The sequence below is a fragment of the Populus trichocarpa genome, chromosome 2 (genome assembly GCF_000002775.5).
Source record: "Populus trichocarpa isolate Nisqually-1 chromosome 2, P.trichocarpa_v4.1, whole genome shotgun sequence".
In the NCBI taxonomy this organism is placed as follows: domain Eukaryota; kingdom Viridiplantae; phylum Streptophyta; class Magnoliopsida; order Malpighiales; family Salicaceae; genus Populus; species Populus trichocarpa.
The window spans coordinates 4,890,249-4,913,622 of NC_037286.2; the positions used below are offsets into that span (position 1 = coordinate 4,890,249).

The following is a 23,374-nucleotide window of genomic DNA, read 5'->3' on the forward strand; positions in this document are numbered from 1 at the left end:
CAAAAAAATATTTATTTTTTAATTTAAAATAAAAAAATTATTTTCATACAAGACAAAATCTCACAATGTGCTGAGGAATACTGTACGTATAACCATGTCAACCAAAAAAAAAAAAAAAAGGTTATATGTATCCTATATATCATTATTCGGTCTAGATTCAGTTTTGTATATAAAAACGAAGGCCATTCCAATACGCATCTTATCGTCTATTATCCTACCAATTTCATAATCTTCATTATTTCCCTCACATTCCACGGTAGTGTTTGTTTCTTTGTGTGTCACCGTGCTATTAAAATAACTAGATTTTTTTTAATTTATATTTTTAAATTACTTTAATATGTTAATTGTCAAAATAAATTTTATAACGTAAAAAATAATATTTCAATACATTTTAAAATAAAAAATATTATAAATAACAATCTTACTCACAATTCTGAGCTAAATAATATTGGTAATTGCGATATAATAAAGTTAACAGACATTGACCTGATCTGATCTTAACAAAATCTCGATCTACCTAATCCACGTTATAATATAATAGAATAATACATCTTGTAATATTTTAATTAAATTACGCAATAGATTCTCGAATGCTATGCATTGAGAGGCTGCTACACGAATATTTAAGTAACGTCTTGTCATATTGTCATATTTCAGGGATATTTATAGGTGAAATAATAGTTTTTTTAAAAAATTTATTTTTAATACCAATATATTAAAATATCTAAAAATATAAAAAATTTAATTTGAAGTAAAAAAAATAAAAAAAATAATTTATTTAGAAAATACTTTTAATATACAAAAATAAACAAACAATAATAGAAAATTGATAGGAAACCCGGCCTTCATTTGGGAAATTATATTAACCCAGAGGGGTATAGCTCACTGGTCGGGTCCTAGGTTTGCTTCCTAGAGGTCACCAGTTCGAGTCTCACAAACCTCAGGGTCACTGAAGGCTTATATGGTCGTTAACTTCAGGGCCCATGAGATTAGTCGAGATGCACGCAAGCTGGCCCGGACATCCACATTAATAAAAAAAAATTGAAAATTAATTACATTGGGCGAATTAACCTCAAATTGGAATTAAAAAAAAAAAAATCGAGTCTTCGTTCGACCTCTTTACAAAACTTTATGAAATTATCAACGAAATTTAATTTGCGGCTTGGATCCACCAGCTTCATAAGCTTTTATGTTTGCGCTTATTTTTCTTTATCCATGGTTTATTAATTTGTGGCCATTCTACCATCTATTAATCTTAAGTTAATAGCGTTAAAATTAAGCACATTCATCAATGAATAAATAGCTCAAATGGGTTACAATTAATGAGACGATTTGAATGGTTATCTCATAATTTCTCAACCTTAATTCATACATGGAAGAGATGACAATTAAGAAACAATGTCAAACAAGGAAACAAATTGTAATGGACAACTAAAAAGAAGATTGACAAAGTATGATGATGACAAATTTTCTTTGAATATTTGTGGGGAAGCTGCTGGGGATTGCGAAATTAGCTTTTCGCTATTTACGCGCAATATAATCAAGGTGGTGATATCGAGTACAGATAAAATAAATAAATAAATAAAATTTGGGGGACGGCTAGCTGAAAAGAATTTTTGTCAAATATGACAGCCAGCATAGAGTTAATTAAGTTGGTACATGTGGAGTTGGAGGGGGCACTGATATTCAATCAGTTTGTCTCTGATTTAAGGATTTATTTATTTCTGGATCCGTCCATCGTCTTTTCTTCATATTTCCAGGATTTTGCTTTTAGGTGAAGAAACCAGACCAGATATACGATTATCTTCTTCTTTTTTTATTTCTTTTTCAGTGGATATTAGAATAGATTCCCAACAAGGCCACCATATCGAGTCTTCTCCTGCGCACCTGCCTTTATCATTGCAAGTTGCTGAAGAGACAGTGACTAATGCCGGAAGAAAAGTTTGAACCTGCTGTCTGGCCCATTCAAGATCGTACGGTTTTTTACTTATTTCATTTAGCATTGCTACTGGTATTAATCGGATTTAATTATACGTCTTTTCTTCAATTATCTGGCTAGAAAAACTCGTAATCTTCCCAAAAAAAACTGAGCAGAGGTAGCTATCTGATTTCAGTGACTGAGATTAGTTAGTTAATTCTGAGAGAGAGAGAGAGAGATTTGATAATCTGCATGCATATTCTTTAAGAAAATAATTCATTTCAAGTATACTCTTAAAACCCTTTTAACAGTATTGCCGCTCTAAAACTTCGTTCCTGTATATAATTTGGTGGAACATCGCTCTCATGCTTTAATCAATGATTCGAGGTTGAACCCCACTATATCAGATAATGTCCTCATTCCATGCTTCATGATTACAAGCTTTTTTATATCAGAAAAGAAAAAATAGAGCAGAAGCAGGAAGGGTTTACCAACTTAACGTACTTTTTGCATTATGGATCCCATCCCTATACGTAATATATTAGGTGGTCTCTCTATTGTCTTATTATATTATAGCAGGTAACCAGAGCTCGTCCTTTCCGAGGCATTCAATATATAGTGGACCAACAGTACTATCAATAGTTGTGTTCTGTCGGCACATAGCTCGGATTCCACGCCATGGTCCTTGATTAAGGCAATACATATATGACCAATTCATTTCGGCATTGACCCGAGCTACTTTATTCTATCTAACATTCCAACCATGTTTGCTGGTCATTATAGACAGTTTGATTCATGGCATGATTCACTCTCCCTTTCAGTTTAGCTTATGCTTATCGTGCAATCCATAGTTCTTTCCATATGTATCGCTTATGAATAAATTACGTTGTTGCAAAGCATAATGTATACAGAACAGATAGCTGAATCTACGCTGCAAATCAACGCCAAGAAACTAAACCTAAAATAAAGATGTCAATATTATATGCATAGCTGTGCGAGAGAGCAGAAATAAAATGAAATCTCACTAGACTATATATCTAGCTGAATGATAATGGCTGATACCATCAATGATCTGTCATGATCTTCAACTTCAGTGACATGCATATAGTGTTTTAGGGTGTAAGAGGTCGATTTTTATTGCTCTTGAAATTATGGCATGCATGCCTCTTTAGAAACCTGCAGTTTTAGCCGATTTTAGTGATACGAAATAAGACCATAGGGCATTAGGTTACTTACTGCATTTCAGAAATCGAAGAAAGGTTCATAGCTCATACACGGGGGAAAAATGAAAGAAAGAAAGAGAAGAAAGATATGTACACATCTATATTAATGTAAAAGCAACATATTAGCACTTGGTAGCATTACTAAACAGAGTATTTGCGATGAAGAGCATTAATTAGAAGACAAAATTAAAATTCAGGGTGACATATGCCATTAATTAACTAGAAGCAAGACATGATAAATGCATCAGATAAGAATCAGTAGATTGCAAAACTTCTCCCTGTGTGGGCGAATATCCGTTTTTATCTTTCCGTAATTTGGGCTGTTGCAAGTTGCAAACAAGGAAGTCTACTAATGGTTGCTTTATTTGCTAGCTAGACAGCACTTGCCTTTCCAGCTTACCCCTTTCATCTTGTCTTGCTTACCAAAAAAGATAATGACATTAGTTAATATAATCTTCATCGATCCTTGTAAGAAAAAGATGTATGAAGAGATCAGGAAAAACTCCTTAAAAAGAGAAACGGTAACCCGATGAATTATTTGGGAACTCTTACTCTTGCATCATCAAATAGCATGTGAACGCATATAGAGAAGAGTGTGCGCAAAATTTGTCCTTTTGCGCTTCCCAGTTTTGACATTTTTATTCCTTCAGTGCGGACTTTCTAGAACTAAATCACTGGTTTTATTTATTAAATATTTTCCATAACTTTCCATTCATATTTTGGCAACGTTCACACTACATATAAAAAGAAAAGAAAAGAAAATCACTATACTGAGATTCTTATTACTGAATGCAAGTCTGGGATAACATAAATATTTGCTGTCAATTAGTAGTGGGGAATTGCTGGCAAGAGGTATTGTTATGAAAAATGAAAAGCTACTGCAGAAAGATTATTTAGCAACATATACGTAACTGAAACAAGTGATCAAAATAATAGCAAGCTGGATGAATCTAATTTATATCCAGAAAATGCTTGTCAGATGTCCAGCTAGTGAACCAAAAATAACTCCACCGCGTACCTAACGGGGCCTAGGCGAGTCCATGAATTGTTCAAGAATTCTACCAAGGGTCCTGGGAAAAATAACGGTTTCGTTTGCTTTTTGGCCTTTTTTTGTTTTTTCATGCAGCAAATCTGCAAAGCGTAGTAGATGTTTGTTACACCGAAACTGCAGTGACTAAAATAAAAATATGCTAATAAAAAGAAGTGAAGCGTAACCTTCTGTTTTGGTTAAAGATTATTTTATTAAGTTTACTACTTCATATGAACAACCATGCATGCAACAGCACACAAAAGGTTGAAAATCACATACATATATATAAGCTACTTTTCGACAAACCAAATAAGCAAACCGATCACCAGAACTCTGTAATAGTAAATGAAAATGAGGAAATTCTACTACACGTATTTTTATTCATCTTCTAAATAAAACACAGATTGCTCCGTTATACGCATTAGCTATCCTTTCCTTCCTTGCAAGGCTAGCTCCTGCTCGCAATATCCTTTTCCTTATTGCATGATACTCTTCCCTTTACCTGTAAAAACATATACATTGGATCTCTGTCAATACTGGTGCATCTTTAAATGATAAATATTAATTTTTGTGTGAAAAAAAAAACCAAGTAATCAATTAATTCAATGCAATGCTGCACTGAAATATTTTGACCTGACATTATGTTTTCAGAGACTTATTAATTAAGAGATATATACTTGGCATTGTCAAAATAATCGTACGTGCATGTACCTTGAAACTATGAGCGCCATGATCTAGTAATGGTGAGGTGGAGGGGGTGATTTGTAAATGTAATGAGGTGGTGGTGGAGACTTGTGTACTGGTGGTGGTGGTGGTGGAGGAGACTTGTACTTGTAAACTGGAGTAGGAGGTGGTGGGGATTTATATTTGTATGGCTTCTTGTGAGGAGGAGGTGGAGGGGACTTGTAAACTGGAGGAGGTGGTGGAGGAGATTTGTATTTATATGGCTTCTTGTGAGGAGGAGGAGGTGGTGACTTGTAAACTGGCGGTGGAGGAGGAGGGGACTTGTAAACTGGAGGTGGTGGGGGAGACTTATACTTGTAGGGTTTCTTGGGTGGTAGGGGTGGTGACTTGTGAACTGGTGGAGGTGGTGGTGGAGACTTATACTTGTAGGGCTTCTTGGGTGGTAGGGGTGGTGACTTGTGAACTGGCGGAGGTGGTGGGGGAGACTTGTACTTGTAAACTGGCGATGGAGGAGGGGGTGGAGAATGCACTGGAGGAGGCGGTGGAGACTTGTACTTGTAAGGGTGCGTTGGTGGTGGTGGAGAATGCACTGGAGGAGGTGGTGGGGACTTGTACTTGTAAGGGTGCGTTGGTGGTGGTGGTGGAGGAGAATGCACTGGTGGAGGAGGTGGTGGGGACTTGTACTTGTAAGGGTGCGTTGGTGGTGAAGGTAGAGGCTTATGCACTGGTGGAGGAGGTGGTGGGGACTTGTACTTGTAAGGGTGCGTTGGTGGTGGTGGTGGAGGAGAATGCACTGGTGGAGGAGGTGGTGGGGACTTGTACTTGTAAGGGTGTGTTGGTGGTGAAGGTAGAGGCTTGTGCACTGGTGGAGGAGGTGGTGGGGACTTGTGCTTGTAAGGGTGCGTTGGTGAAGGTGGAGGTTTATGCACTGGTGGAGGAGGTGGTGGTGACTTGTACTTGTAAGGGTGCACAGGTGGTGGTGGAGAATGCACTGGAGGAGGAGGTGGTGGGGATTTGTAGTGATAAGGAGGAGGTGGTGGTGGAGGGGATTTCTTAGGAGGTGGAGGAGAGGAGTACTTGTAGGTTGCTGTGCTTTCTGATGGCAAGCTGAGAGAGATTGTCGCCACTAAAAGAGTGACAAGGAGAGAGGCCATTGGAGACCCCATTTTTGCCAACTTCACTACAAAATTGATCTTGTTCTGCTTCTTAGGCAATCCTCGCTTCTCTTTATATAGATTTGGTTTTTACCCTTGAACACGTAGCAAACCAATCATGGTAAAATATACTTTGGAGAAGTTTATAACCTTAGTGAAAGTAATGGAAATAGAATAACTAATTCATGTACTATGTATGCTCGCTTGAAACAATGTTACTATATATAAATAGATTTTGTTTAATTATTATTGTATTTGCCTTCACTGAGGTTACAACTCAGCAGGAATATTTAAGTGAAGACTACGTACATTGGCTTGCTGCGGACCAACCAGATAATTTACCACCTCAGAATAAAAGGTTAACTCTTGATGACTAGCTAGCTCGGGACTTCACCTAAAATCATGGGTAAATGGAAAGACATGTTTTTTTTTATCAAAACAATGTAGTTTTAGTTTTATTTTTTTTTTTTAAAAAAAGGACAGAGTGTAACCACTGATATATGACTCAGATCTTGAGCCAAATTAATCTTGAATAGAGTCTTATAATTGTACTATATCCATATGTCCTTTGTTTCTTAGCCATTGTAACTTCTAAATCAATTTCTCAACCAGAAGCTAGCTATAAAATAGAAAAAAAAATGGCCTAACTTCTCATGACTTTTTTTTTCTTCTCACTGAGGGACCAGGCGGCTACATTAGATCGCTCTCTCTCTCTCGTAGTTGGAAGTAAAAAAAAGGGTACTTTCTCCAGTCTAATCTGTCCCCACATTTTGATTTTTGCATGCCTTTAATGAGCTTAGAAATTACTAGAGAGTTCCTCTACTTCACGCTGTATCGTTTGCCGCCTCGGTTTTTTTTAGCCTAAAAAAAAATATTAAGGCGATGCAGTCATTTTAGAAAAAGCAAAAATATAAAATAAAATTTGAATTATTAATTTAATAATTTCAGTTAATTTAATAATATAAATAAAAAATATAACAATGGTAAATAAAGTGAAAAACAATGACAACAAAAAAAACACGACTCGATCTTATCCGAGTTAGCATAACAAATATGTGGTTTAGTTATGATACCAGTATAACATCGTCAAAAGCAAATTGAATAAAATCATGAATTTTAATTATTAAACAATCCAATATTGAAGAGTGAAAATGAAAAAAAAATATTTTCTTTAAAAAAACAACGAAAAAATAAACTTGAGTCAAATCATATTAACACATTAACCCCGCAATCATCGGTATAAGATTTAGATAATCCTGTATAAAAAAGAGCAAAAACTAATGTACAAAGATTAATTTTCAATCAATCAAATACTGAAAAATAAAATTAAAAAAAAATCAATTTTTTTAAAATCAAATATTGAAGTATCTTATCTGATAATGATGGAAAAAAATTAAATGAAAATGCGATAACCACATACAAAGTAAAATGAAAGAAATTTAAAGCTTAATTTATAGCAATAAAATATTGAAAGATGAAATTGAAGAGAAAAATACAATCCAAAAAAATAAAAATAAAAACCCAATCTGAGTCCCACCTGGGTCAGCATCAAAAATATTGCAATTTAGCTGTGATATTAGAGTAACCCAGTAAAAAACAAATTGAATAAAACTATAAAGGTTAAATAAGAAAAACTCAACGTTAAAGGGTAAGATAACCTGGATAATTTTCTAAATCAACAAAAAATCTAATGGAAAACAAAAAGAAAATTACAGAGCTTAATCTCTAATAAAATAATTTTTTAATAATGAAATTGAAAAAATATGAGTTTTAAAAAATAATAAAAAAAAAACCGAGAAGGATGAAATCGCAAAAAAAACTAAAAAATAGTAATAAGAATAATGGGAACCAAATATGATATATATAAAAAATAAAGGGTGAAATTTAAAAAAAAATCAATTTTTATAAATTATTTTATACAAAATAAATAACAATTAAAAAATAGATACAAGAAAAAATCAATTTCATACAATCTTGAATCGTGCTGGAAAATGTGATAAGATTTATTCATCCAAATATATTTAAAAATGATCAATAAATTATATGAAAAATATCATATTACCTCTTATACCAAGCCAAGGTTGTCGGGTTTTTTAAAAAAGAAAATAATCATTTTATTTTTGTAATCCATGTCTTGGTGTATAATAAAAGATTATTTTTTTTTAATTTCACATTACAATAGCTACCCAGAGAATAAACACGCGTTCCCTTCCGATCAGGTTTCATACTTGTGCTAAATTTCAATTCATCTAAAAGTCATATCTAGTATCATTGCTTTGTGTGTGTGTGTGTGTTGTGTGTGTGTGTGTGTGTGTGTGTGTGTGAGAGAGAGAGAGAGAGAGAGAGAGAGAGATCAATGGGTAAATGCAAAAGTAAAACCCCTTCTGGATTAATTAATGTGTTACCAAACTGTAACCCAATTTAAAATTCTTGCTATGACCATGTTCAAGATTTGATTAGTCTCGTTCAGTTCTCTACTTGAATTATTTTAATCACCGACTCTTAAAATACTACTCGATCCAAATACCTAATCAAGAAAAAAAGTATTAACTTCGGATTAGATAAAGTCGCAATTTTGACCATTTTAATATATTGGAGTCCAAAATTAAAGATAATTAAAGACCCCTTTCAATTAATTTTATCTCTCAAATAACAACAACAACATGCAATATTATTGTTATTCTATGTACCCATAACACCATTCTATGTAAAATATTTTTTAATATTTATTTTAAAAATTACATTCTTATAAAATATTTTTTTAATGATAATAAATGAAAAGAAGATAGTGATGAAACAACAGTAATGATGGAAAAAAAGAGTGATAATCATGATGAATTAGAAGGCTCTGGAGAAGGAAGAGGTGGTGGTTTTGATGTTGATAAAAATAATTAAATGATATTATAAGTAAATTATTATTTGTGAAATATTTTATAGCATTTTATAAACTAAAATTATTTTTATGAAAACTGATTATAAAATATTTTTAATTGATTTTTTTTTGTAAAATATTTCAAGAGAAATAAATATAAAAAAAATTGAACAAAATATTTTAAAAGAATACATGTAGAAAATGTCTACCTTTAAAAGATGCGTGAATTAAAGGAGGCCCGATACATGTGTGATGGTCCTTCGCGAGGAAAGTTATTAAACTCCACGACTTCATCTCACGTGCCTTTGAGCAAGTAAACACCAGATCTGTACGGAAGAGTTGGTGAAAGAGTAAACGCCTGTGGAGGAGAAATGGAGCGCATGACGTTTTGTGAATAAAAAATAAATAAAAGTTCAAAATGTACGTTCGTGTTATGGGAAGATGAAACGCAGATTACCCACAAATTGGTATTGCGTTTTCAAACAGTTAAGTAAAATTTAAAATTTATTTTTGATTAATTTTTTTATATTTTTGAATTATTTCAATATACTAATATTAAAAATAATTTTTAAATAATAATAAAAATATTATTTTAATATATTTCTGAATAAAACACCCGATATAAATCACAGTTTAATTAAATTGTGTTTAATTATTATTATTATTATTATTATTATTATTATTTATAGAAAAGATAAAGACAATTAAGATGAAAGGGATATACACTACAAAATTATTTCAAAAGCATATTTATTTTAATATTTTTATTTCTACGTACTATCCTCTTTCTATCTTTTTTATTTTAAAATACCAACGAAGCACGTTTCTTGTGTTCATAATATGATAAATGCCTTCTATGCCAAGACTTTTCTTCTCCTCCTATTTTCTTTCTCTTGAGAATAATGTCGAGACTTTAACGGGTTATTGAACGAGTCAATATTCATTTTCAAATTAAGAATGAAATTAATTTCATCTTATCCATGCAGCTTGTAATTAAATATAATATCGAGATTGTTAATGATTCACAGCACATTACCTAAACCATGACTATTTCGTTATTTAGACCATTATGACTAAAAAGGACTCCACAAAACAGCCTGGAGTCTATCTTGAAACCTAATTAAGTTCAGACTCCAAAACTCCAAATTCGCACCAAATTAAAGGGTCGTGGAAATTAAACTCTATGAAAGTGTTAATTGCCAATTAATTAATCAAATACCTTGAATTATTTCAACTAATGCGCTCATCGTCATAATATAGATATAATAGTAATAATTACGATCACCCTGTAGTTCAACATGAAAGCGATCGATTGTGACTTTGTGAGCAATTGAGTCCATAACGTAACTTAATGGGGATCAGTTTCTGGCTTGGTACTTGGCCATAATTTGCCAGCAAGGCTCCTTTTTATTGCTGGTAGACATAGCAGTTCGAACTCCTCGATATAGGACTTGATATTGCAATTACATTGTTCTAAACCAGTGAAATAATACAACCACATGCCCATAGATTGCTCCCAAAAAGAAAAACAAGAAGAAGAAAAGGGCATGCATAGAATCAAGCGTAGATAATTAAGCACCACAGGAGGCGGAAAAAATCAAGTGTTTTTGAGAAAATTATTTTCCTTTATAAGCTTGTAAAAGAACTTTTACCAATGAAAAGAGCTATGATCATCTTCTATAACAAGACTCTTCTTCTTCTGTAAAAATAGACTGCATGATGGAACTAGGTTGCTGCTGCACCCTCTAAAAATAGAATAAGAAACGAACAAATTAAGCATACTGTTAATTTCTCCTTGTTAATTTGTAATTTCTTCTTCGCATAGAGACGTCCCCTTATAGGCAGACACGTAAAGTGATTACGAAAGAACAATTAATGGATTGATTCTCTTTATCTGATTGCCATGTCGACCCTTTGGGATAGAGAGAGAGCATTTTCATTCACCCGTTTAGGTTTAACCACCAGAGTTCGAACAGAGATACAGTACTGTCATGACATGAAACCAATTTAATCGCTCTCGTTTTTCTCTCGCAAGGAAAGAAAACTTATCCGTTGATGTAACACATGCATTTAATATAATATTTTTGATTAATCAACAGATTTAACACCTGGTTAGGCATATATGCTTTCGAAAAATGAAGATTCAATGCATGCATGGAAACGTGTCTTTGTTTTATTGTTGATGGGTTACGTATTTTGGCGCTTTATATGAAAATTCAATTTTGAGCATTATTCATTGTAAAGGCAAGGGTGATAAATCATTAATCGGTGGGAAGGGATTGATTGTATCCGTATCCATTTGGATTTTAAGATTTTTTCTCTTGTTTATTGTATTATTACTGATTTTATTATTTAAAGATCTCTGAATCCTACCAAACTACTATTAATCATCCACTCTCTTAATTAAGAAGAATAAAATATTAACATGAAAATATAATTATTCATTATTCAAATAGAAAAAACTTCATTCTAACATATTGTATTTTAGAACATCGTAATTATGTATTTGTAATACTCTTACCAAATTATCCTTTCGAGGCCGAGGATTAATTGGAAGGTTAAGATAATGCCTGGTTAGGCAAATAGCTGGGAATACACCTTCACTAGATGGATTAATTTGATTAATTAACTAAATTCCCAAGATACCCAAATCCTAAACCACATTAACGTTATCTTGAAAGTGGATTTTTTCTCCTTTCATACACTAATACAAACCCGAGGGTGGTAATTAATTGTCGACTCAGAAAAAAAAAAACGCAAACCATTTTTATTTTTACTTCCTGGCCTCTCCTTTCAGCATACAGACCTCGGTCTTTTGTACGTCGGTTTATTGGATCCCAATAAACGAGGATGGGCCTGGGAGGCAAAATCGGCAATATTTGGGTAATGGGTTCCATTGCTTAGGTGAACGCAAGCCCTGAGTGGGGACTAAGACTTGCAATTGAGTTGAAATTTTGGAATTTACAAACATGAAATAGAGATGGACTAGTACATTGGCTCGGTTCGTAGATCGGATAACTAAAAAGAAATATAACCATTAGCAACGTATTTCTTTAGCAATAATTTTTAATTTTTCATTATGAGTAAAAAAAAATTATTAGGAGCCAAAAGCATTATGAAGGGCTGCAAAAACATCGGATAAAAGAAATAATTTTCATCAAACAAGAAAGAAAATAGTGATAGAATAAAATCTAAAAAGAATAATCACGAAGAGTTGTAAAAATGAGCGCTTGCTAATATAAAGAAAAAAAATAGGATTTCAATGATATTCAATAAAAAAAAAAATCAAACTATTTTTTAGTCAATATGTAAACATTTAGGGGGAGAATAGGAAAAAAAACAAACAAAATAGGTTGGGCAGAGGCGTGCCGTGTGGCCCTACGCGCATGGCCTATATTTGTATGCCAAGCCTTTTAATTTTATCATACTAACAGGAAAATGCTGCGCCATGCACCCTTAATTTGTTTTTTAAAAAAAAGGTGTAAATGATGCATCCTTAATTTGTTTTTTAAAAAAAAGGTGTAAATGATGCATCCTTAATTTGTTTTTTAAAAAAAAGGTGTAAATGATGCATCGTTTGCTGGCACAGTTTTTAACTACTGAAGGATCATTGGAAAGTCAGATCATGAATATTTTTTGACCTAAAAATTTGATTTTCAACCAACTTTGACTCAAAAACACTTGGAAAACATATTATATACTTTGATAAACCAATTTATAACCTTAAATAACCTTAAAATTGGTTTAAAATCTCAAAATCAATCAAAATTCAAAAATCTTTTCAAGCTCATATCTACAATCTCAAGCGATAAAAATGCTAAAAAACACCATAGTGAAACTTCTCTTGTCAAATGAATTTCACCAACACAAAGATTAAAACTTTTTCATGGCCAGAATCAATGCTAATCGAGATTTTTTTTTAATTGAAATCTAGCGACTCTCTCTCCACTCTCAAATGGAAGACTGAAGAATAATGAAAATGAAGTCTTAGATCAAAATTGAATTTTTAAAAACCAAAGGAACTAAAAAAAAATCAATTGGAAAAGTAAGAGGATCAAAGTGAACTTTCCATGAAAATTTAGAAATAGCCACCCATTTTCTATGCTTTTTTCTCCACTTTAATCCTCTATCTTTGAATCTTACCCTCTCTAAAGAAATTGAATTAAATCAGCCATCAATTCGGTCCTATAAAGGGCGAAATAAAAAATAAAATTTGGAGAAGAAAAAAAACAGAGCACTATTGTAATCCATATCCATAGTGCTATGGGACTTGTAAAAACATGTCTTCTAGTTTTTGTTAACGAGCAAGTGGTCAATAATCCTGATGAGGGCGTTGGCTGTGTAAGTTATATTGCTCGGACTCATATATGGATATCAGATATTTGGACTTGTCAAATTTAAGATTTTAGAAGAGAGACACAGCTTGGAAGTATTTAAATTATGGATGCAGCAGCGATAACAGGGGTTCGTAAGGTTGAAGTGGAGCAATCCCTAATGATAGGGTCTAAACTACCGATTGGCTGCTGCCATTACAGGGGAGGAGAGGGAAGCGAACCCTTTAGATGACGGGGGGGAAAAGAAGTTCTCATTTCAAGTGAAAAGGGCGAAAGGGAAGTTCTCATAGCGGGGAGGAAAAGGCAAGCTGCAAAGCAGGTAAGGCCAACCTAGCAGGAGATCTAGATTATTTCACTTCACACAAAAATATTCAGAAATTCTTGGAGACTAGTTCTTTTTCTTGATATTAAGCTAGCCCACAATTCCCACTCCAAATATCTTTAATTCATGGCCCAATTAATTCTAAAAGTAAACCCAAATTCATTTCAATAAGGTTTTAGATGAAATTAATCCAACGGGATGGCGTTAAAAATTTTGCGGCCAGTTGTTTCTTCTTCTCGTTCCTCATTTTTTCATCTACGGCGTAGACATTAAAACACACACACAATCCCGCGACGGCACAGGTAACTGCGAACCAAAACTGCCGTGTTCAGAGTTCTGGCGGAGTCGGACTTTATTTCATACTCGTACCCATGCAGACACCACAGGTACTTGGGGAAAGCCATAGGAGTCCGAGCATCATAGGGTATCAGTTCTGAATCATTCCATCTCTGCCGGATGCAAAATGCTCTAATTATTGAAGCGAAGTGACAGTGTAGACAGGAAGGCGAAAAAGCGTGTGCTTAACTGTCCAGGGAAAGATAGCGAACCTATAATGCAATGCCGGTCAATGCAGTTCCAAACGAACAGATGAACAAAGTTCATCAGTCTGTCATGCAGATAAACATGAAGAGAGATGAAACACAAACAGAAAAGATCTCTCTTCCACAACTTGCTAGACGAGCTTGTCCAAAGCAAGGGCCAGCAGATCAAGCATAAAAAGAAGAATGCAAACAGTAAATAGCCTTACCAAAAAAAAAAAAGATGCTTAAACTTACCCAAACGACTGCACCGATAAGATAGGATAGCTATGCAACGGTTGCAACTTCTCAGCAAACAATGCATTTATCGTAAAAACACAGCAAATTAGCAGCCATGAAACCTGAAACCACATTCATGCAAGTCTCTAGAAGTTCTAAAGTTAATTATTTTTTTAAAAAAAGATTTTAGTTAAAGCATTTCCTAATTGAACACTCGTCATCTTTTGTCACATGAGTAGCATGCTTAAATTATCCCCAGAAGGATCTTCAATCAATTGCACCACACAAGGATTACATGGAATCATAAAGCAAAAGCCAAGTATTTAAACATTCCAAATATTAGATTCAAAACGCTAGAAAATAACTCCCAACACCAAAGGTAAATGACTTGAGATTCAACAATCATCACACAACATTTTCTGCTAAATAAAATCGGTAAACTACCAAGTCATTTCCTGCAATTAATTGAACCCTCATTATTTTGGTAGATCAAGATTATACATAACTAGTACAGCCAGGATGAGCAATCTAGCTTGCAAGTTCTAGATTATAGATTGTTAAATAAACACTCTGAAAAGGTGGGATGAATGCAAACTAAGAAACTGTTTTGCATTGAAAGCTAGGTGTTCCTGCAACAAGGATTTTCACCTCCTTCCACGGCTTATAGGGCCAGATCTTGGGCCTGGGTGTCGAGAAAACTGCAGCCTCAAATACCTAGAATCAGGATCATGTTCATCAACTTTATAACCTGCGGATTACATCCATGTAGTTAGCATCTCCAGACATTTCAAACAAGTACGGGTAAATTGCTATCATGGAATGACTTTTATTTGCAATTCCAAATCTTATTGTGGCAAGATGGATGCTGAAAAGCCCCCCCCCAACCCATCTACAGGAAGGAGAAAAAAAGCAAAGCCATGGTACATATCATTCTCGTGCAAGAATTTCTTCAGAACCAACTTAGTGATAGGAATATGTAAATTGGTGCACAGCCAGAAAAAAATGTTAATAAGATAAGTTTTACACACGCAAACCCATTTACAAAAGTGTAAAGTAGAATAGCAGCCGACATTATTGCATTAAGAAAGCCTCCAACCCCTAGCATCAGTTTCACTATAGATAGATAAAAAGACAAAATCATCACCTTGCAAGGCACTCATCGCAGTTGCTGCACATTCTGGATTTACAAAATCAACAAAACAAAGGATGATAGGATCTCCACCACGCTGCATTCAATGAAAGACTAGTCACACTTTCCAACAAGCCAGTTTGAGCATCAGATTACTAAACCAAGTATGAGAAAGTACTCTAACTCATCCACTTACTTGTCTTGCTTCTTTGCTCACAAGTCTAACTTCTTTATATCCCACAAAAGGTCGAAATATATCTATCACATCCAGTAAAGGAACATAAATAATAGTTGGAAAAAATGCCTTGGTAACTATTAAAAAGAGCAAGACAAAGGGTATCATCATTGTTCAACATCACTACAACATTAAAAAGGATACGTGCTACTTCCCTCCTTGAGCAGTCAGGAGGAAATCCTTCAACATATAAAGTGTTGGAAGCATCTGGAGGTAGATGTGCCATTTCACGATCTGACCTAGCAATTCTATCCTCTGGTCGCTGACGAACAAAACCAACATCTCTACCATTCGATGCCAGGTCCAGACCAGCAGACCGAGGGCGAGTCATTACAGCAGAATCAGCTATCGGAAGACCACTCATTCCACCACCAATACCCCTTCCAAACCCAGCTCCTCCCAATGCACTGGCTTCTCTAGAAGCAAAAGTAGGAGCTTGCTTCACAAAAAGGACGAGTAGATCAGCAAATACACAGAGGGGTAACAAAACAACAATATATAGGGTTTGAAAAGAAGCATACCGCATTCTGAAGGTAGCGGTCATATGCTGATCCTATAGACTTGCTGTCCTTGACAGTTTCATACCTAGTGCGATCATCATCAACATCTCGCGGATAATAGTTCTGCATCTCATAGCTTGAAGGCATATCTGCAAGACCCCCAAAATCAAATCCGTTGAGACTTCTTTCTATATCTTACTTCTCAACAACATACAAATTATCGAACCAAACAACCAAGCAGTAGCAACAGCAGGCACCACCTCTATTAATTTATTTATTTTTAAATTCAACCAATAGTTCCAACATACTTCATTGTAACAGTAATTTATGGATCTAATTCCAACAAAAAGATACAGTAATCCTAATCTGCCGCTCTAAATTTTGCATATTACAAAAGGAAGGGAGAGCAGAACGTACCGTAGTCGGAACGAGGTCGTTTTAGCATGCCGCTGGAAGGGACATTGGAAGGCTGTTGCCGATTCCAGTAACCGTCTGTCATTGTTAATGTGCAGAAAGTGAGAAAGAGAAGAGTTCTTGTGGTTTTCTTAATCAGACAGGGTAGGTTTTGGCTTGGATTTCTTTGGAGTTTTGAGATTTTTGTCAAAACCCTACAATTGGTCTCGAGGGGGAGAGAAAAAAAATATACAGAATTAACTTCGTCTGTCTTTCCTTTTGTTTTGTTTTTTTTTTTTATATATTCACTAGGTCTCTCTGTCTGGTGGGGGAACGTGGATCATTAATCCTACCTACGGGGCCCAACGATTGTAGATTCGGGCCGACTATCCCAATAGCCCGCTACATGTGCTGTGGCCGGGCCTTACTTGTCCAAAGATTATTAAGTATTAATTAAGTATTATTAAGTAAAACTCCAAAGATGTGTTTGAAAATGTAGTAGCGATTGCGGTTTAAAATATTTTTTATTTATAAATGCATTAAAATAATATATATATATATATTTTTTAAATTATTTTTGACATCAGCATATCAAAACGATATAAAAATATTAAAAATATATAATTTTAAGCAAAAATAAATCTCAAATTGTAGTGGAACACGATTTGAACCGTTTTTCTAGACAGGGCCAAACATTGTGGTATTTATATTGTATGTGCATTCTGGACCAAGACACAATAGATACATTCTATTGTGGACTTGCACATAGAATTTTGCAACTCTAAGGTTTAGGATGGGTTGTTGTTTTTTTTTTATTAATTTATTTGTTATTTTATAGGGTAATGGGAGGCATTGTAGTAATTTTACATTTATTTTAACAATACAATTATGATGTCGACCATGAAACTTAAATAGTGATAGCTCTCGGTCCAAGGCTTTATAGGTATTTTGTTTCTCGTTAAACAGTATAACAATTCCATTACCATTGACTTTCAAATTTTTATAGCATTGGCTTTAGGAGTCTGGTTGTAATTTCATAATGATTTATTTTTTGTTATTATTGTTTAGTTCTAAGAGCATTTTTGATTTTGTAAAAAAAAAAGATATAGTTGTTGACGCGTACCTCAGAGGCGTTAGCCGCTCCATTGCTTTCAGACGATGTATGTGGCTAACTCTAGTGGTTTTAATCGTGCTCCCGTCATGTCATTTGATTCGTCTCAACGTCCTCTTCCTCTCTTAGCGGCATGTGTATGGTGGTTCGGCTGGGTTGGGTTTGACGCTAATTTGCTTTTCTTTTCCTTTTCTTTCTTCTTTCGGGTTGCGTGCTGGCCATGCAAAAAATTAAACCAACACCCTATTTCCCTTTTATTTTTATTCATTCCATTTTCTTTTAATTGTAACTGTTTCAATTACATTGATTTTTTTTTCATCTCATCCCTAATAATTCTTTTAATTGCTATTTTTTTTATTAATTTTCTTAATTGATTTGTTTTTTTTCAATTCTATCCCCAAACTTTTAATTTCATTTCATTTTTCCCTAAACATTTAATTTCAGTTAATTTTTATGTCGAATCCAGTCACGATTCTTTTAATTGTTATTTATTTTGTTTTGCATTTTTTATTTTATTCACCCGGTTTCATATGTGTTTTTATTTTTGTTGTGTTTTATTGATTTTACTAAACAAGTTTAGTTTATACAAATGAGTAAATGTCTTAATTTGTGAGATCAAATATCTTGATCCAAGTCTATCTTTTAATTTTTTCACTTTCTATTTTAGTTATTATTAACGATTTTTTTTTTATCTACATAGATAATTATTAGATGTTTGGATATACTTTTTGATTTACACTTATAATTTTATTATGTAAAAAAACATATCAAAATAGTCTACATACTTAAGTTTTTTTCTTAAAAAAAAAAATTATGGCCCGCTGCAGAGAGCGGGTCAAATAAAATCTTTATTTGCCTTCTAATGAATTGTTTTTCCCCCCTTATTTTTTTGGATGTTTTTATGTAATTGATTTGTTTTTTCATGATTTCATCCTTTGACATTTGATTTGTTGGAGATATGACTTCGTACGATCTTATTATTCTGCATTTTCTTTTTTAAAAGAAAATATTGGTTTTGTGATTATCTTTAATTTTTTTCTATGAGTTTGTCCCGATCTAATGATTCAAGAAATGAGTTTTGCATGTCATTTTTTAATATAAGTTTTTTTAGAATTGTTTGTTTTGTTTGTTGATTTTTCAAGATATTATTCTAATTCATTTATACTATTTTTTTGGTTTTATAAAAATAAATTTTATTTTTCAAAATAAAAATATTCATTTTTAAATAATATTGATGATGTGTTCGGCCTTGTGTAATTGTTTTAAGGCGGTTTATCCAGTCAGTTTCATTTGTGTTTTTCTTTTATGTCATGAGTTTTTAGGGTGTAGATCTATTTTTTATTGTTTTAAGTAAACAAGTTTAATAAACACAATTAGATGAATGTTTCATTTTATATGATTAAATATCTTAATCCGTATTTAGCTTTTAATTTTTTTTAATTTTTCTTTTGCTTATTGCTAACGATTGTTTTTATTTATTTACATAAATGGTTATAAGTGTATTTAACTAGATGTTTTCACAAGCTTTTCATTTTATATTTTAATTTTTTTTTATGTTAAAAAACACATTAAAACAACATGTATATCCAGTATTTTTTTAAAAAAAAACAATATATCCCACAGCAAATCACGAGTTAAATGACTATGTGGTGTTCTAAATACGAACAAACTGGCCTGTGATTAGTTTTTTGCAGTCCTCGGTATGCACGGATATGATAGCAGTCCTCGGTAGGAGGAAATTAATAGGCAAATTTGCGACAACTCCAGAGCGTTTAAGGGTTTAACAAGTAGAAACAAGTTTGGTTCTTTTTGGACAGTTCAATTGGACTAATGTCCAATCCTCGATTCAACCTTACGGTTACTAAGGAGCCAAAATCACGAGGATCTCCATGTTACAGTGAAGTCTGAAAATGGGTCTGCCGCTGATAATAATTCCATCACTGGATTGCATAATGTATATGCAGAGCAAGATTGGCTTTTATCCAATCCATCATTGAACAACTTGCTAGATCTTGTTCGCCATGAGAGACAAAATGGAAGCTATCAATGAGCAGTGATATGTAAGCCCCCTATTGATGTTGCCAACTCAAAGCTAACAAGTTTCTTTTGGTATTTTACAGTGTGAGAGACTCGCTGCTACTCTGCTACCATTTTACTCGTCGGAACAAGAAGCCTAGCCCATGCATGTCGGGATATGATGTAGACCCGACATATACGATCCCACAAACAAACACTGAACTTACCTTTTCTTTTCTTCGTTTCTTTTTTCACTTTATCCATGTTGTGGTATCTGTGTCTCCTGCAACATGCATGCATGTCAGAGTTTATTTCATATATATCTGGGAAAGTTTTTTTTTTCTTTAATTTATTGATTTCAAGTCTTCAATTTAGTATTTTATACTGTAATGTATTATTTTGAACTTATTACCGTTGATGTTGATTTTAAAACTATTTAAAAAATAAATTGAATCTTAAAACGTAAAGAAATAATAATTTGAGATTTATAGTTAATTAAAGAAACATGGAGAAAAGTTAATATAACCAGGAAAATGTAGTTTTCCTCTATAGGTAAAATAACCAGGAAAATGGCATTGCATACAAGGTGTGGTTTCTCACATTTATTTTTAGAAAGTGTTTGGTAATATAGTAATGATTGTTTTTTTAAATGTTTTTAATTGAGAAATATATCAAAATAATATTTTTTTTATTTTTAAAAAATTATTTAAAACACTAAAAAAACAATTTGAAACAAAAAAATAAAAATAAAAAACATTTTTTTCATCAAGAAACATAACATGTGGTTATAGATTTAATTTAATTTAACATGCAATCATTTGTTCACGCTAAAGGACAACTTGTTTATTATTTATTGTCTGATTTTTGGCGAAAACACTTATCAATTTCGGCAATTGAGTATTTTTTTTATCTGCACTGTTACACGTTAAAAATCCTTCTGTTAGAGGTCGAGGTCAATGACAATGAAGGTTGATTTTGACTTTAAAATCACACGTGTCATGTTTCAAGTAGGTAATAGGTTGACATGGATTGAAGAGAATATCACTTGCCACACTCATAATTTTACTGGTCCATCATGGAGGAGGATCATGTGACACTTCGGCAAAGAAATGACATGTCATCCGTCCCCCCATGATCAGAGGTATTAACATTGTTTAATAAAAAATTCTCAGTTTAATATTAAAAATCCCAATTCTCGGTTTAAAAACGAGGGTGGGAAGCCGTCTGGATGTAGGTAATTCAAGTGGGACGATGATGTTATTTGTGGAAGGGCAAGAGATATAATCCATGGTTTGAAAAAATTCAAAGGAGATTGATTAATGTATATTTGATATTGGAGTGCTTTTAAAAAATAATTTTTAATTAAAAATATATTAAAATAATTTTTTTATATCAATACATTAAAATTATCAAAAATACACACCTAAAAATCATTAATTTAATATTTTTTAGACAGAAAACTATTTAAAAGGCAGAAATTAACACAATATCATGCGCCACCCAAGTTTTAAGAGCATACATTGCCAATTTGATAGATAGCTTAAAGAGTGTGTTGGGTGTGCTTGTTATTTTAGGCATATCATTAAATCGTTTAATTTGGAAACATAAAAAAAAAAACTAAGTCAATAGATCCAAAACAAAACAGGTGAATTTGTTTTGTAAAGTATGAGAATTGGCAAATTCATTTAAAAAATAAAAAGAGAAGGAAGAGAAAGAAGGAAAGAAATATGAAATTAAAACTAATACCTTCAATATACCCAGTTTACTTGCGCATGTCCAGCATCTCACGCAAGAATTTAAGTTATCCAGGCCCGTCCACTAGTAGATTCTTCACGGGTCCTTGAATCCCCATTGATGTAGGAGAGGAGACTATCTATCTATATATTGGATCCAAGGTACTTTCGAAATTAGATTTTCCCCTTCGTCTTTGCAGCAGTGAGTGCACAATTTACTATTCCCACGTGAACACCTCGGCTCCTATTCGTACAAGTTTGAGCGATCAGTTCACCTATATGCATGTGTTGTGTAGTTTATATTCCATGAATGCATATTTCCAGCATTTTTTTAATTTAGAAAAAAAAAACGCAAGGAGGACAAGGGAAACGCCAAGCCGGTAACCACGACCCAATTCCAAAATCCGAATTCTCCAATAGTTCGGCTGCGTTTATAAAATATTTAAGCTTATAATAGAATAAATGAGAGAGAATTGGAAGAGAGAATTATCTCCACAAATAATATATATAAATCTGTCTACGTACTTTAAAAGTTATGGCATTTGAGAAATGAAAACTATGTATTTCCCTTGTGATTTGAGAAAAGAGCTATAAGTTATTGTGATTAGATTTGATTCAAGTAACAGTTTCCACAAACTGGGTTGGTGAGATAACTTGTATTTACCTCTTACACTAATTTCCTATGAAGGGAAAAATGACTACGAGTGTGTTAATTAATTTTAGCTTGATATTGTTCATGTTTTTCGACAATGGAATAACGAGTCACATTGTCATCATTAATGATTACAAGCATTATCCATAACTGTGACGGATGGCACTGGTAGCATCGTGGTCTTCTTAAAAGCGCAAGAAAAACACCCTTTGGTTTCCATTAGTGAGTAGAAAAGGTATTCATGCTTCGAATGATATAGACATGACAAATTTCCGGGCCCTGGATAATAATGCTTTGATAACATGTAGGATGACGAGCCCCTTTTTTTATTTTGTTTTGTTCAATCTGCTGGAAAATGTATTTTGTCTTCTCTGCCTATGATTGCAACATGCTCCTCGCCTGCGTGCTCCTAAAGTACCATGCAGGATTAGCAATCAACTGTAGAGAAACTCGAGTGTGGGTTCAGGCTAAAATGGAAGGAGGAAACTCGATCGGCTATTTTCAGTTCATAACACTGAGAAGGGTTTTCAGCTCATAACTCGATCGGCTAAAATGGGAAGTACCGGAAGGAAGGAAGAAGGATAAATAAAAAACAAAAGAAATGATAAATAAAATAAAATAATTTGTTTTCATGAAAGTTGATTAATCAGGCACTTCTTTCACATGGGGAAGAAAAAGATATCGCAAAGTAGGTCCAATCACGTCGAAAAAGCTCTAGCAGCATTTGCCATCGAGCGGGCGGGGGGGGCGGCGCATATTCACCTCCTCTACGAACAATGGAATCCGTTCTGTGACTTCTTTTCCAAAAAACGTTACTTAAATCTGTGTGTGTGAACGTAATAAACGCAGGGGTATGAATTGAATTAATTGGAAACATTAGGTCGCCATGTCAAACAATTTTTTTATATTAAATTTCATAACTTCAAGATGAGGAGGGATTTCACGGCAACAAAAGAAAAAAACATTAGAAGCCAATTAATTAAATTTTGCTTTAGTGGTATGTTAGCCATTTTAGTATTTTGAAAAAAATGAGAAGACTCATAGGTTTCAATACGTCAGTTTAGGTTTTTTGCTTTCAAGGATAGTTAAATAAACCGATTTACCCCAAATTAATTTTATAGTGTCAAATAAATCCAGTAAAAAAACTATTTTACATTCCAAATCTCACTTCATTGGTTGTTACTATGAAGAGCAAATTATTCATTTCATTATGAGAATTAACAGTCAAATCGTGAGTGTTTCTTGTCTCTTTAATATATTTTTTAATAAATATATCAAACCCCTCTACTGTACCTTAAAATGCAAATGGC

The 23,374-nt window shown here is 33.3% G+C and overlaps 2 protein-coding genes across 19 annotated transcripts; both read right to left on the reverse strand.

The window, feature by feature from the left end:
• Nucleotides 1-4,357: 4,357 nt before the first annotated feature.
• Nucleotides 4,358-6,021, reverse strand: LOC127905000 (extensin-3). Of its 17 annotated transcripts, XM_052450590.1 has the most exons (5): nucleotides 5,661-6,021; nucleotides 5,523-5,591; nucleotides 5,328-5,453; nucleotides 4,883-5,258; nucleotides 4,358-4,673 (listed from the first exon to the last, which is right to left on the reverse strand). In XM_052450590.1, the coding sequence occupies exons 1-4, from the start codon at nucleotides 6,019-6,021 to the stop codon at nucleotides 4,906-4,908; spliced, it is 909 nt and encodes a 302-aa protein (XP_052306550.1). In that variant the 3' UTR covers nucleotides 4,358-4,673; nucleotides 4,883-4,905. The 17 variants fall into 17 exon arrangements, with proteins under 17 accessions (XP_052306550.1, XP_052306546.1, XP_052306545.1 ...); XM_052450586.1 differs by having other exon boundaries at nucleotides 4,883-5,495; nucleotides 5,565-5,633; nucleotides 5,769-6,021; XM_052450585.1 differs by having other exon boundaries at nucleotides 4,883-5,453; nucleotides 5,523-5,633; nucleotides 5,769-6,021.
• An 8,594-nt stretch (nucleotides 6,022-14,615) lies between these two features.
• On the reverse strand, nucleotides 14,616-16,838 carry LOC7466407 (RNA-binding protein 1). Of its 2 annotated transcripts, none has more exons than XM_002302151.4 (6): nucleotides 16,577-16,837; nucleotides 16,181-16,308; nucleotides 15,804-16,098; nucleotides 15,621-15,682; nucleotides 15,440-15,521; nucleotides 14,616-15,043 (listed from the first exon to the last, which is right to left on the reverse strand). In XM_002302151.4, the coding sequence occupies exons 1-6, from the start codon at nucleotides 16,656-16,658 to the stop codon at nucleotides 14,940-14,942; spliced, it is 753 nt and encodes a 250-aa protein (XP_002302187.1). In that variant the 5' UTR covers nucleotides 16,659-16,837; the 3' UTR covers nucleotides 14,616-14,939. The 2 variants fall into 2 exon arrangements, with proteins under 2 accessions (XP_002302187.1, XP_006386322.1); XM_006386260.3 differs by having other exon boundaries at nucleotides 14,880-15,043; nucleotides 15,440-15,538; nucleotides 16,577-16,838.
• Nucleotides 16,839-23,374: the final 6,536 nt, after the last annotated feature.